Source organism: Cucurbita maxima, unplaced genomic scaffold (assembly GCF_002738345.1).
Source record: "Cucurbita maxima cultivar Rimu unplaced genomic scaffold, Cmax_1.0 Cma_Scf00005, whole genome shotgun sequence".
Lineage (NCBI taxonomy): Eukaryota > Viridiplantae > Streptophyta > Magnoliopsida > Cucurbitales > Cucurbitaceae > Cucurbita > Cucurbita maxima.
In genome coordinates, this window is record NW_019272021.1 from 5,753,686 (window position 1) to 5,767,671 (window position 13,986).

The window sequence follows — 13,986 nt, forward strand, 5'->3', positions numbered from 1 at the left end:
AAAAAAAAAAAAAAAAAAAAAAAAAAAAAAAAAAAAAAAAAAAAAAAAAAAGACAAGAAATCAAAGATAGAGTCATACCGGTGATAAGCACTTTGCTCTTTAAGAATTGGTCTTTGGGTGAACTTATCAATAATTTCTGAGATGTTGCATGGCGGACTTGTATCTTCTCTGCAAAGTGCTTCCTCTAAGTCCGTCAATTTCTGGTAATGGATAGGAGTAACAAAAAGGAACAACCACTTAGCCTATGAAATATGTTGTCGAAAAACTTATACAATACTAATAATTTCTTATGTGAAACTGTTCTTCATCTAAGCATGGGATACCTCTGAAACGACAAAGTGAGTAGCAAGACCACATGCAAGCATTTCAGCACCATCCAACCTCGCACCTGTTAGGCCAACATATTCACCTGCAAAAGTTTTAGCAAAATAATGACTTAATGCATAGAGTACCTCCAAGCACAAGTATTAGATGACAAACTGATCACGTTTCCACGTCCTTATAAAGAATGTTTCGTTCATCTCTCCAACCGATGTGGGATCTTACAATCCACCTCCCTTAGGGGTCCAGCATTCTCGTTGGCACACCGTTCGGTGTCTGGCTCTGTAACAGCCCAAGCCCACCGCTAGCAGATATTGTCCGCTTTAGCCCATTACATATTGCTGTCAGTCTTACGGTTCTAAAACGCGTTTGCTAGGGAGAGGTTCCCACGTCCTTATAAGAAATGCTTTGTTCTTCTCTCCAACCGATGTGGGATCTCACATTTGGCTAGTAAATATTGTCCATGGTATATGTCAACTAATACTCAATACTAAAAAATACATAATACGAACACAAGGGGATACAGGACAATAAGTTATACCAAAAAATCCGGGGAGTCTTGACAAGTAATAAGAAGCACCAACATCTGGGAAGAGTCCTAAAGCAGTTTCAGGCATTGCGAACACCTGAAAAAAGTAAATTGTCATATTAATATATTCCCTTTCCCTAATGATTAAAACAATGGTACACAAGTACAAGAATAGAAAGATAATTCAACATCCTTAAATTCCCAATCCGACATAATGAAAACAGTAAAGCATATCTTCCAAGCATTCTACACATCTTCAATGAACTCTAAAACATGGGCATTGGATCAATAATTCAAGGACAAAAAGTTCAGAGCTTGAGTTCGGTATACCGATTTCTCCGTTGCAACACGGAATCTACCATGCATTGAAACACCGGCCCCTCCTCCCATGACGATACCATTCAGGAGAGAAACCTTAGGAATATTCAAGCAATCACTGAAAGTTAAATTTAACAAAGTAAAAGTCATCATAGACTAAAATGAGCTGAACTTAGAGCAACCAAAATTACCTGTGGCTTGCTGAAAGTTGCCATCAAATAATTTAAGATGAACTCTTTCTGGAAGAAATAAGCACCTTTCCTCCAATCACCTAACTCACATAAACCAGGATTATGATTACCTAAATATAAATGCTTTTTCATATTATCAAGTTAACTTTTGCACACCTCTCCTAGATTAGATGACAGGCTAACTGTGAACACCATAAACAATGAGCAGGTAAAAAGATGATTTTTTTTTTATCTCGAGCGTCAATTAGATGCTCGTTATTAGTTGACATTGAGTTGTGCAATTAAAGAAACTTACCCCGTTTAAGGTCATGAACCACAGCTGACACATCACCCCCAGCACAAAATGCCCTTCCTTTCCCCTAGGTACACAGACGATACTCAACTAATTAAAAAATTATTTATTTCAATGCTATATATATATATATATATATATAGCAATTCTTGACGGAGAAGTGAAGTACCTTGACAACCACGAGCTTCACACTGGGATCTGTATCATAGGAAACAAAGAGTTCCAATAGCCGAGAAACCTGGATAGAAAGATCAAGAAAAACACTAATTAGAGCATTTATCTAGTTTCTCAGTTAAGAAATGTAATAGCCCAAGTCCACAGTTAGCAGATATTGTCCCCTTTGACCCTTGGTCTCACGGTTTTAAAACGTGTCTTCTAGGGAGAGGTTTCCACACCAACCAATGTGAGATTTTACAATCCATTCCCTTGGGGCCCAGCGTCCTCGCTGGCACACCACTTGGTGACAGGCTCTTATACCATTTGTAACAATCCAAATCCACAGCTAGCAGATATTGTCCACTTTAACACTCGGTCTCACGGTTTTAAAACGCGTCTTCTAGGGAGAGGTTTTCACACCCTTATAAGGAATGTTTCATTCCCCTCTCCACCCAATGTGGGATTTTACAATCCACTCCCTTGGGGTCCAGCGTCCTCGCTGGCACACCACTTGGTGATAGGCTCTGATACCATTTGTAACAATCCAAGTCTACAGCTAGCAGATATTGTCCACTTTAACACTCGGTCTCACGGTTTTAAAACGCGTCTTCTAGGGAGAGGTTTTCACACTCTTATAAGGAATGTTTCATTTTCCTCTCCAACCGATGTGGGGTCTCACAAGAAAACTTCATTGCACTGTAAATGCTACCAAAATCTTGAAAATCTTGAACCACAATAAGCATCAGGCCGGTCAAGATTAACACCGTGACACATAATGTGTGAAACATAATGCTTGTAAATAATAAGATGAAGAGTTCGTGAGCACAAGAGTTCGGTGCTTATTGAATATTGATTGTTAACCTAATTACAGCAAGGATCAGATAGTCCAGTTATCGCTAATCCATGGCGGGAATCACAAATAGAACACCATGTTCTCAAACTTGAACAAAATGCACGCCATTACTTGAAATAACATTATTCTGCCTGTCTTAAACATATAAACCACGCAAGAGTTCGCTACACATTGGATAGTTCAATTACGCAGCATCATCAATATATATATTACTAAATGGAAACACAACAGAAAAAGCTGCAAGTAGAACAGAAAATCACAATCGCAGGCCTCACCATTTGGAATGAAAGAGCATTCAACTGCTTAGTTCGGTTTAAAGTCAATAATCTCACGGACCGCTTCTCTTCCACTAAAACCTGTTGCATAGAAAATTATCAGCAACATCTCAATATAAACCGTACGTTTACAGAAAGAAAATCTAAGCTAGCACCATATTTTTTGCCGCGATTTTTCTAAATTCTTAGAAAAGAAAATTTCAGTATCTATAACCTTCTTGCTTACATTTATAGCTAACGAGCAAAGATAAACAACCGAAGTGAAAAGAACTTCATCGTGATAAATGGCTATTTGCTCATGAATAATCGCCTAATCCATAAGAAATCTCTCATCACTTAAAAGCTAATGAAATGATAATCCTATAAAATTTCGATAAGGATCTTGCAAGCTTCAGAAAAATGGCGATGGTTTAATGTGTACAAGCACGATAAAAAAGAGAGAAATTAAGAACCTGATCTTCATCAACTCCGGTAGAATTGAAGGACGCCATGGCTCGGAAATTTTCTCTTCAACGAAATGAAATCGAAAAGAGATTAGAATGTGGAAGCCAAATAGCTTTACGATTCAGCTAGCAGGCTTCAATGCTTTGTGTTTAGTCTCTGTTCTTCCAAACGTGGGTATTGTGGAAGAGAGCTGACATTGAAACTACATGTCGTTCTATTATGTACTGAAACGACATATAGTTTTGATATTTTAAACGTACACGACACGAAGTCGGGAATCCGGATAAAGTTGAGTCGGAGGCTGCCATCGCCACCAAAACGGCGTCGTTTAATTGTGTTGAACAATTCAACTCCTAGCGGTGTTAAAAAAACAAAAATCTGAACCATAATTATCAAAAAATAATAATAATAAAATCCAATTCAAAACCGAGAGCTAATAAATATTTGATGTTTTAAAAAAAAATATGCTTAAAATAAATATTTAATTATTAGCCCAATTCTAAAAATAAAGAAAATATTAAAAATTTAATATTTTTAAAACAAAATAGTTTTTATAAACATTTTTTTTTCGGATGCAAAACTTCTTTAGCTCTAAATTTTCGTATTTGAATTTAAAAAATATACTTAAAATTATCAATTTTATTATTAATTTCTGAAATTTTAATTTTGTGTATAATAAATAATTGATTTATGGACATTTTCTTTTTAAAAAAAAATTATATACCCATTTAACACTAAATAAAATGTTTGGAATAATTTTCAACATAAACTTGATTCGGCTGTTGAGTGAGGCGTAGATACACCGACTGTAGAGAAGAGCTAGTGATCGGCAGCAATAACGACGGCGTCGGAGTGCGATTTTGGAGAGGAAGAGTTTCGGGCGTGCTGTGGAAGCTCCAAATTCGCCGGAGAAATGGTTTTCGCTTCCCCTTATTCCTCCTCGGAACAAGCTGCAGGTTCAATCAGGTCTCCATTTTTTTTCTTTCACCTTCTTTAATCTCTCTGTACCATTGTCGGTGATCAATCGAGGCTGATATTTATCTTTTAGTGCTGGTTGCTTACAGTTTTTTGAACGGAATTAAGAATAGATAGTATTCTTCTATGATGCGATTGAATACTGGAACGTAGAGCTTGACCTCAGGTTGAGTAAGGAGGAACAGTCAACTGCACTGGCAACCGTGACTGGCTTTAGATTTCAGGTCAGATCATGCAGTGCTCTTGCTCATAAATTTTGCAAGTATTTGTAGTCTGTTTTAATATCATCTAGTTGACCTATAACAACAATTCATGCCTCCCTTGCAGCATATTCACGTTACTCATGAGAATATTTGCTATAACCGATAAAATTCTCTATTTATGGTCCTCAAATAACTGCAATCGAATGCGAAATATCCTTAAGAAAGACTATCCCCATAGACCAACACGAGTTCTTCCGGCATACATTGTCCTTACTCACATACACCCAATATAGAATTGTTCCAAGCAAAGAACGCTTAACCTAGGAGTTCCTATGATTGAGCCGCCGAAAAGAAAGGTGTACCATGTTGGTATAAGTAGTGATTTTCAATTCTTTCCTCCTAAAAACCTTCTATTTTTCAGAAACCTAGCTCAATGATGAGAAGCCATTGCCATCTTCTTAGGCCAGAGATGCAATTCTTAAGATATGCTTGTCAGCCATCATTTAGAAATGAACTGAGCAGTTTGGTTGATTAGTTGGAAGGCTTTGTTCCATTTGTCTAAAACTCTAAATGATCCTTCTTCATTCTGTCCAAAATGTTTTCCCTATCTGAAGTAAGAACAATTGTGTCTGCTGCAGAAACGATATTCAAATAGACCCATAGTCGAGTTTGAGATTGCTGCTCAGGAGCAAATGAAAATAACGGAACTGCATCTTGCAAAGCTTTTCTCGACCAAACAAAATACCTCTTCAACCAGAGAGAGCTTGTGAGATCCCACATTGGTTGGAGTGAGGAACAAAGCATTTCTTATCAGAGTGTGGAAACCTCTCCCTAACATACGTGCATACGTGTTTGAAGACCTTGAGGGGAAGTCCGAAAAGGAAGGTCTAAAGAGAACAATATCGGCTAGCCGTAGACTTGAGCTGTTACAAATGGTATCATTCTGGGTGGTGTGCCAATAAGGATGGGCAGTCCGAGAAGGAAGGTCCAAAGAGAACAATATCTGCTAGCGGTGGGTTTGAGCTGTTACAAATGGTATCATTTTGGGTGGTGTGCCAATAAGGATGGGCAGTCCGAGAAGGAAGGTCCAAAGAGAACAATATCTGCTAGCGATAGGCTTAAGCTGTTACAAATGGTATCATTCTAGGTGGTGTTCCCATAAGGATTGCCCCCAAAGGGTGGATGGTGAGATCTCACATTGGTTGGAGAGAAGAACGAAAATGCAAACCCGCATGCACGTTTTAAAGCCTTGAGGGAAATCCTTATAAGGTGTGGAAACTTCTTGCATGCACGTTTTAAAAGCCTTGAGGGAAAGTCCAGAAGTAAAAATACAAAGAGAACAATATCCGTTAGCATTGGATTGGGGTTGTTACAGAGCTATCCTCCAAAGGTAACCTCATATTCAATTGAACGGACATTAGTTTTCTCCCTTACTCTTCCAAACTGATTCAGGATTCTGATTCAGTTACCGTTTCCTAAACATTAGGGGGAAAATGTTGGTTATTGGATCTTGATAATTATGAAATAAAAAGCCAATTATTTTCCCTTCCATCTTTTTATTGGTTAAAAAATTGATCCTAATATAAACACTTTTCACTTAAGCCGGAGGAAATGGGCTTGAATTGAACTACAAATCTTTCCTAGAATTAATGCTCATTCTACAATTGTCAATGTAACAGCCAAGGGAGCGAATGCAAATGAACTATAAATATGGCAATGAACTTGGGTTTAATCATTCGCATTCTCTCTGAGCTTTTTGAAGGCTTTTAAACCATTTTACCAGTCCGAAGACAAGAAGATGCAAGCAGTAAGGGACAAGCTACACGACATCACCGCCATGCGGAAGGCCAAGTCCGAGGCGAAGGCCGAAGAGAAGGTGAGCTCTCAAGAAAACACACACACATGCACTAATCTCAATAATGTCGAGTTTGGTTGTATTATAGAGAATATTTTCAATCTGAATGTCAATGTCAGCTGGTTAAGGTATCTCTCAGTCTCGATTGAGAGACCGTGTAGTTAAGGTATCTGTCAGTCTCGATTGATTAAGACATGTGTTGGTCTCGACCGAATACAATGTTACATTCTATTGGCAGGCAGAGAAGGAGCTAGCAAAGGCAAGAGTGGAGGTGGCTCATGAGGTAAGATTGGCAAGAGAGGCTGAAGCTGCAATGAGTCTTCATGTTGCCAAAGCTGGAAAGAGGGCTGAGAAAGAAATGGCTAAGCATGCCAATGCTCACACCAATATCTTTGTGGCTCCTGGCGACGGCACCACCACCAACGTGGCCACCGCTCCAGGCGTGACTATGGTCGGAGCCCCTGGCACCGTCGACATGGTTGGACCTCATACCGTTCATAAGAAGACACTGTAACTCTGGTAACGCCATCAAAAAGCTTGTCATCTTTCATTTGCAAGTAATTACCTTTGTGTTTGATTTGTTTTTCTACAAGTTCTACCACATCTTTAGATGTTGTGTAGTATATATACAAAAGATGTAACATTGTATTCGGGAGCTTCCTCCCGAGACCGTTCATAACAAGAAATCGAAAGTATTTAAAGATATTAGTCCGTCCTTCTGAGAGTGATTGGCTAAAATCCCACATTAACTAGATAAAATAAAGATCGTTGGTATAAAAGCACGAGACAATATTTTCATTGATATGAGGACTTTTGTATGAATCTAGAATATGTAATTGAACTCAATTGTTTCCTTTGTAAGAGTTCAAGCCCATTCTTAATAAATATGGTTCGATTTAGCCCGTTACATATGTTATGGAGAATCTCCCCTATGAAATGTTTCGTTCTCCTCTCCAATCAATGTGGGATCTCACAACCCACCCCCCTCAAGGGCTAGCATCCTGATGCTTGGCTGTGACACCATTTGTAACTGCTCAAACCCACCCCGTTACATATTGCCGTCAGCCTCACGATTTTAAAACGCACACAGCCGGTATTTGGCTCTAACATCATTTGTAACTCCTCAAACCCACTGCTAGCAAATATTGTATGCTTTGGCCCGTTATATACTGTCAGCCTCACGATTTTCAAACGCACCTTTTAAGAAGAAGGTTTCCACACCCTTAAAAGAAATATTTTGTTTCCCTCTCCAAACCAATGTGGGATCTCGGAGACCCCGACTCTTTAACACAAAAAAAATATATATATATATATAGGTGTGCTCCAATTTTCTACAAGAATGAAAAAGAGTTTGATCCAATTTGGCACAACAAAGACTAATTTAGGATGAAAATGAAAGAGATTTCAAGCAAGCAGATGACCAACCATCAGCAAATCTCACCAAAACGATGTCGTGTGGGAAAGAAAAACCAGAAGGATTCAAACTTAATTCATCCGTTATAAATCCTTGTTGTTCATAAGCTTGTTGTACAAAAATGGGAGAGAAAGCTGAAGCCATTACTGCCATTTACAAAGTAAACCTTCATTGCCAACAATGTTGGAGAGAGATCAAAAGGCCTCTTGTTAGAACACAAGGTAAAGTTCACTATTTTCATGGGTTTCAATTTTCTTTCGGTCTTTCCTTCCTTCCGCGAACCAAACATAATTCACTTTCAGCTAATTTAGAGAAGGATCATGGATCTATAATCAAATTATATGAACATGTCTTATAAAGGCTTATGAACATGTCTTATAAGTCTCTAAACTTTAAAAATATATAATCTTTAAAATATCAATTTTTTTAAAATATATGGGATAGATCAAACACACAAAATTGAAGACAAAAAAAAAAACCCCGATTGTAATTTAATTATTAACATTTTTTTTTAATTTCATTTTCATATTAGGGGTTCATAATGTTGAAGTTGATATGGAGAAAAATGAAATTAGGGTGAAAGGTTCCAATTTGGATGTGCTCAAAATTCACAAACAAATAGAGAAGTTGAGCAAGAAAAGGGTTGACTTAATTTCTCCCAAAGTCAAGCCCAAGGAGAAAGAAACTCCTAAACCCACTGACAACAAACCCAAGCCAAGCCTCGTGAGTATAATTTCAATTATTTATACTTTTTTTTATAATTAATTAAATATTTATTTACATATTTAATACATCATAAATATATTTAGTAAATACTAATAAAGATATATATGTTAAATTAAATTAAATATATTATTTTCCACTTGGCAGATCCATCGCACGATAACAGCTAAGGTTCACTTGCACTGCGCCAAATGCGAGAAAGACCTCAAGAACAATTTGCTAAAGCATAAAGGTTATTTATTTTATTTTTCATCTCTATATTTTATTAAAACCATTTTTAAGCTAGAAAATTCAAAAAAAAAAAATCTCTATTTTAATTTGAACCCTAAACTTTTAAATATTGTGATTTAGTCCTCAAATTTCGTCTTTTGATCCGTTTATAAAATTAGAAAATAAATTCTACTCAATTTTATAATTTTTTATAATAATTTTTAAAATAATTTAAAAGTTCAACGGCTAAAATAAAATTTCGTAAAGTTAAGGATCTCATTAAAATTTATTCCTACTATAATTTTCAACAAATTTTAATAATTATTTTAAACTATTTTTAAATGTCATTTTTTTTTTCTAATTTAAACCTAATTTAATAAATTTAATAATATAAAATATTATTATTAAAAATTATTAGTAGACTAATTTTGAGATTCATGAAAGAGTCAGGACTAAAATTGAATTTCTCAAACTATATAGACTAAAATATGATAAATTTAAAATACGAGGACCATGATGATATTTTAACAAACAAAAATACTATTTTTTAAAATTATAAAAACTGCCCAAAAAGTTATGAAAAACACAAAAACTTGCCCATTTGAAGGACAAATAATTTGAATATTTGCAGGAATATACAGTGTGAAAACAGACATGAAAGCTCAAACCCTAACAATTGAAGGAACCATAGAACCAGAGAAGTTCAAGTCTTATCTGAAGAAGAAGCTGCAGAAACACGCCGACATTACTACGGCGGCGGATTCATCGAAGCCACCGGAGAAGAAGAAAGAAAGTAGTGAGCAAAAAGAAAAGCCTAAAGAAAAATCTTCATCGGAGACGACGACGACGACAACGACAACGACCAAGATAGTTGCAGAGATTCAAACCAAAGATAACGAAAATAATAAAAATAACGTTCCTTATTTCGTTCACTACGTTTACGCTCCTCAATTGTTTAGCGACGAAAATCCAAATGCATGTCAAGTAATGTAACTATTCGATTTTTTTCATAAAATTAGAAATTATATTCTAAATATATAGAAAGTTATGTTATTTAATAACATTATCTAATCGCATCGTTGCTAATTCAAGCATCTTTTATAATACATAAATTATCATTATAAATGTTGATCATTCGATCTTGCATTCCGGTTAAATTAAATTTAAAAAATAAAATAAAATAATTGAATATTGAAAATTCTAATCAAATTCTAATAAAAAGAATTGAAATTCATTTTTTTATTAAATTTTAAAAATTCAAAAAAAAGCTTTTATTTTCAAAACCAATTGGATTTGAACTATATTGAAATAATAATAATAATAATAATTAAAGTGATTATTGGTCAAAATTATAGCTAGATCGAATCAAACACACTCTTAGGAATCAGAAAATTAACGAAAGTTACAAAAAAAAAAAAAAAAAAAAAAAAAAAAAAAAAAAAAAAAAAAAAAAAAAAAAAAAAAAAAANAAAAAAAAAAAAAAAAAAAAAAAAAAAAAAAAAAAAAAAAAAAAAAAAAAAAAAAAAAAAAAAGTTGGGTTTTTTGTACCAAAGTTTCTAGACAATAAAATTAGCATTAATCTAAACAATTATTATCAATTCCCCTAACCTTTTTTTTTTTTTCTCTTTTTTGGCAATCTTGAAGCTCAATAAGATGCTCCCCCACCGGAGTTCCATCCCTCCACCGGCAGCTGATTTTGATTCCCCGGCATGTTCAATGGCAGATTAAGGAACGGCAACCCCGCCGACGGGTCCGGAAACGGGTTGCTAAGGCTCCCTCCACCACCGTTGGACGGTTCCTCCTCATCCAACGGCAGCCTCTCGTACGCAACATTGGTAAACGACGACACAATAACAGTCACCGGTCCAGAAGCAATCAAGGAGCCAGCAACATTCCCTCCCACAATCTGCCCTTGTCCACCGCCAAGGAAGATACTCAAACTCGTCGCTCCTGGCGGAGCCGGCGGCGGCAAAAACGATCCCGACAAAGACAATATCTCAAACCTGAAAATTAAAAATAAATTTAAAAAAAAAAAAAAAAAAAAAAAAACCCAATAGCCAACTTTCAAATAAAACCCTAATCATAATCAATTAAAAAAAAAATAATTCAATTCGGTTGTAATTTTATCAGAACCTTCCGGGAAGCGTGAGAACGGCGCCGCCGGACGCGGGTTGCCTTAAAGTAACGTTGGTGACGACGCCGGTGCCGCTCAAGATGCAGATCCCCCGTTGGCGTTTCCTGGCATAAGTAGCCACCGAGTCAAAGACATCGCAACCGGTGTTGACTTCCAAGATGTGAGCACGAAGGGTGTTAGCGCTTTCTCTGGTAATAATAACCGGTGGTTTCGGTTTATTTTTAGACCCAGGCGGTCGACCCCTTGACCGCCGGGCCACGATTTCGCCACCAGAGTTCGGTTGGTGCTCGTCATCAAGGCCGTGGAACTGGTCTGGACCGTCGTCTCCGTCCGGCGGCCGCTGCAAGTGGAGATCCACGGAACGGTGCTGAAGTTGATGGACAAAGTTAGATGCAGAGCCCAAATCTAAGCCCGCCATGAACAGATTAAAAAGAAGGAAAAGAAATTAATAATTATAATAAAAATAGAAAAATCTTATAATTTCTACACAGTGAAATTAAAATTAAGAAAGGGAAAGAAGAAGCGAAGATGAAGAAGGAGAGAGAGAATGACGAAGAAGACGATGAAGAAGAAGAAGCAAATGCAGCGATTCCCACGAACAATAAATTTTTATTTAAATATAAAAAGAGAGAGACTTTATTTTTTTTTTTTCTATTATTTTAAACTGTCTAGTTTTCTTTTATTTTTTTAATTCGTTATTTTATATTGTAAAACGTTTAAATGTTTTCCTACTCATTTAATTCAATGGAAATTATTTTCTTTTTGGTCTCGATTATATTTTATGCATATTTTAAATAATTATCTAAATTTTTATTATAAATTAGTTTTTGAATTTTTAAATTTGTATTTAATACATTTTAACCTTAATTTTCCTGATATATTTAATGAAGTCAAGTATTAACAGACTCTTATTATATATATTATTTTCAAATACATAATGACAAAGTTTAATTGATTATTAATCTTAATGTATATTATGGGAGCAATTAATAGTGTGGAGTATTGGATAGTGCTGTCTGTACGGTCACTTGAAAATTATAATATTAGAAGGGTTTGAGATTATTAAAATAATTTTATTATTTTTATAGTTATGATTAAAATATTTTTATAACAATATAAATCAAACATGGGTTTCACTCCAAATCATTGGAGGAGTTTGATTTGATCTTGAGAGATCTCAATCAATCGAAGTGGTACATAATGGATATCTAACGGTAGATTTGAGCTATTACAAGTGATATCAAAGCTAAATACCAGACAGTGTGCCATCGATGAACGAAATAGGATGCATTTTAAAATCGTGAGACTGATAATATTACGTAACGAGCGAAAGCTGTTACATATCTAATATTTTAAAATCAATATAATTACTGAATCATATTGGTTTTAAATTATAATTTTTTAATAAAAAAGAAACATTAAAAAAAATTAGTTTTGGTGGGTTTGATTTGTGTACTCATTGAATTGAAATCTAAAATAGATTGATGAAAATAATAAACAATATAATGCTCTAAGACATGATTATGAATGACGGGAATATATAAATCTATAATTAAATAAAATAACATATTAATTAAAAATGTTAAGTTAAATTATTATTATTATGGTTAATATATGCTTTATAATTAGCTAAGTAAAGTACTACGTTTCCTTCATTAAGTAATTAATTAAGAGGAAGCATATATAATTATTAGGTGCTTGAAAAAGGTGACAAGTTCAAAGTGGATTAAGCTATGTACGGTAGTAGGAGTAAATTATAATTTAACTTGTGATAATTTTTTTAATGCGACTTTACAATATTTTAAAAAAAAAATAGTGAATTAATTAAATATTTGTTGAGATTGTGAACTAATTAATTTTAAAAATATAATAAAATAAAATAAAGTGCCTTTTTAAGATTTAGACATAGGTAGATTTTATGTGATATGATTAAATTTTAATTAGGGGATGAATTAATTTGTTATATTATATTTAATTGTTAGTCTAATCAAAATGTAATATTAAAAATAAATATTATGTGAATTAATTTTACTATTCCTAATTAGAATAAAGGTGAGCATACCCACTTAAGTGCTTTTCTAAATATTCCTTTTAATAAATTAATAATATATAATCCATGATGCTAATGAAGGGTTGATTTATTTAAATTAATATATTTGAAAAATTATGTCAAATCTATAGGTATCATTTTTAATCTTAATTTAATAATTTAATAATATCATTTTGACTCGTTGATTTTATGTTATATTTAACGGTGAAAAATTATAAGATTTCACATTTAAAAATTTTATTTATTTAAGACCCTTATTTTTATGTATATTTTTATCGAGATTCACAAATTTGTTCATGAGATCTTGAAATATAAACAGCGAAACCTGATCTGAACAGAAAGATGCATACTTTTATACAAGTCGATGTATGGTGAGGAAGATTCACGAGAACGAGAAGAGGGGTTGCATGTTTTTTTTTTTTTTTTCGATATTTTTACTTGAAAAATGTTCTATTTCCTTTACCTATTAGGGTCGGGTTGTGGAAAGCATTTGAAAAAGAGGAATGAAGGAAGAGTTTCGGAGACAAAAATAATAATAATAAATAAGGTTTTTGTGGGCCCAATAGTGTGGATGAAGCTTTTAACGTTGGTCATGTTCGACCCCTCAGCAACCCAAAAGGGCAGTTTTGGTTAATGAAATAGGCACCATTGTCACGTGCTGCGTCGTCGTTTTATTGTTATCTCATTGATAGGGTATCAATTTACAAATATACCCTCCAAGTTCTAACCTTTTTTCCACATGGCTCCTCCCCTCATCCATTTACTTCCTAAATTAAATCAATTTCTTGATCTATTCGAAATGAAATTGAGCGAGAGATCCATAATTTTATGTTTAAAATATTATTTTATAATATAATATTCGCATTAACCTAAAATTACATTTTCAAATTTTTAAATTTATAAAATAAAAATAAATAAATCTATCTGTGTTATAATCTAACAACACTCCGATCATTAATTTAAAAAATTATTAACTTCTCAATCACTAAAATTAATATTAGTTTGTATGGTTAAAAAAAAAAAAAAAAAAAAAAAAACTTTTT

The 13,986-nt window shown here is 34.1% G+C and overlaps 4 protein-coding genes across 7 annotated transcripts in view; 2 read left to right on the forward strand and 2 right to left on the reverse strand.

The window, feature by feature from the left end:
* The window catches only part of LOC111479726 (3-hydroxyisobutyryl-CoA hydrolase 1-like), a 5,702-nt gene extending 2,128 nt beyond the window's left edge, over positions 1-3,574 (reverse strand). The window contains exons 1-9 of the mRNA XM_023124552.1: positions 3,388-3,574; positions 2,936-3,016; positions 1,821-1,889; positions 1,655-1,718; positions 1,360-1,439; positions 1,181-1,264; positions 863-947; positions 324-409; positions 79-200 (exon numbers count right to left, since the gene is read on the reverse strand). Coding sequence (XP_022980320.1) covers positions 79-200; positions 324-409; positions 863-947; positions 1,181-1,264; positions 1,360-1,439; positions 1,655-1,718; positions 1,821-1,889; positions 2,936-3,016; positions 3,388-3,426 — 710 coding nt within the window. The 5' untranslated portion in view covers positions 3,427-3,574. The remainder of the gene's footprint in view (positions 1-78; positions 201-323; positions 410-862; positions 948-1,180; positions 1,265-1,359; positions 1,440-1,654; positions 1,719-1,820; positions 1,890-2,935; positions 3,017-3,387) is intronic.
* A 567-nt stretch (positions 3,575-4,141) lies between these two features.
* Positions 4,142-7,117, forward strand: LOC111479813 (late embryogenesis abundant protein 6-like). 4 transcript variants are annotated; one of them, XM_023124679.1, is made up of 4 exons: positions 4,142-4,345; positions 4,428-4,578; positions 6,237-6,433; positions 6,651-7,117. In XM_023124679.1, exons 3-4 carry the CDS (start codon positions 6,356-6,358, stop codon positions 6,924-6,926), a joined length of 354 nt encoding a protein of 117 aa, XP_022980447.1. In that variant the 5' UTR covers positions 4,142-4,345; positions 4,428-4,578; positions 6,237-6,355; the 3' UTR covers positions 6,927-7,117. The 4 variants fall into 4 exon arrangements, with proteins under 4 accessions (XP_022980447.1, XP_022980448.1, XP_022980446.1 ...); XM_023124680.1 differs by having other exon boundaries at positions 4,444-4,578; XM_023124678.1 differs by lacking the exon at positions 4,142-4,345 and having other exon boundaries at positions 4,352-4,578; positions 6,320-6,433.
* Positions 7,118-7,935: 818 nt separating this feature from the next.
* On the forward strand, positions 7,936-9,772 carry LOC111479765 (heavy metal-associated isoprenylated plant protein 4). Its single transcript, XM_023124611.1, has 4 exons — positions 7,936-8,047; positions 8,359-8,549; positions 8,697-8,781; positions 9,391-9,772. Exons 1-4 carry the CDS (start codon positions 7,948-7,950, stop codon positions 9,750-9,752), a joined length of 738 nt encoding a protein of 245 aa, XP_022980379.1. The 5' UTR covers positions 7,936-7,947; the 3' UTR covers positions 9,753-9,772.
* Positions 9,773-10,299: 527 nt separating this feature from the next.
* On the reverse strand, positions 10,300-11,383 carry LOC111479761 (AT-hook motif nuclear-localized protein 23-like). Its single transcript, XM_023124606.1, has 2 exons — positions 10,893-11,383; positions 10,300-10,762 (listed from the first exon to the last, which is right to left on the reverse strand). The coding sequence occupies exons 1-2, from the start codon at positions 11,309-11,311 to the stop codon at positions 10,405-10,407; spliced, it is 777 nt and encodes a 258-aa protein (XP_022980374.1). The 5' UTR covers positions 11,312-11,383; the 3' UTR covers positions 10,300-10,404.
* Between the last annotated feature and the right edge of the window lie 2,603 nt (positions 11,384-13,986).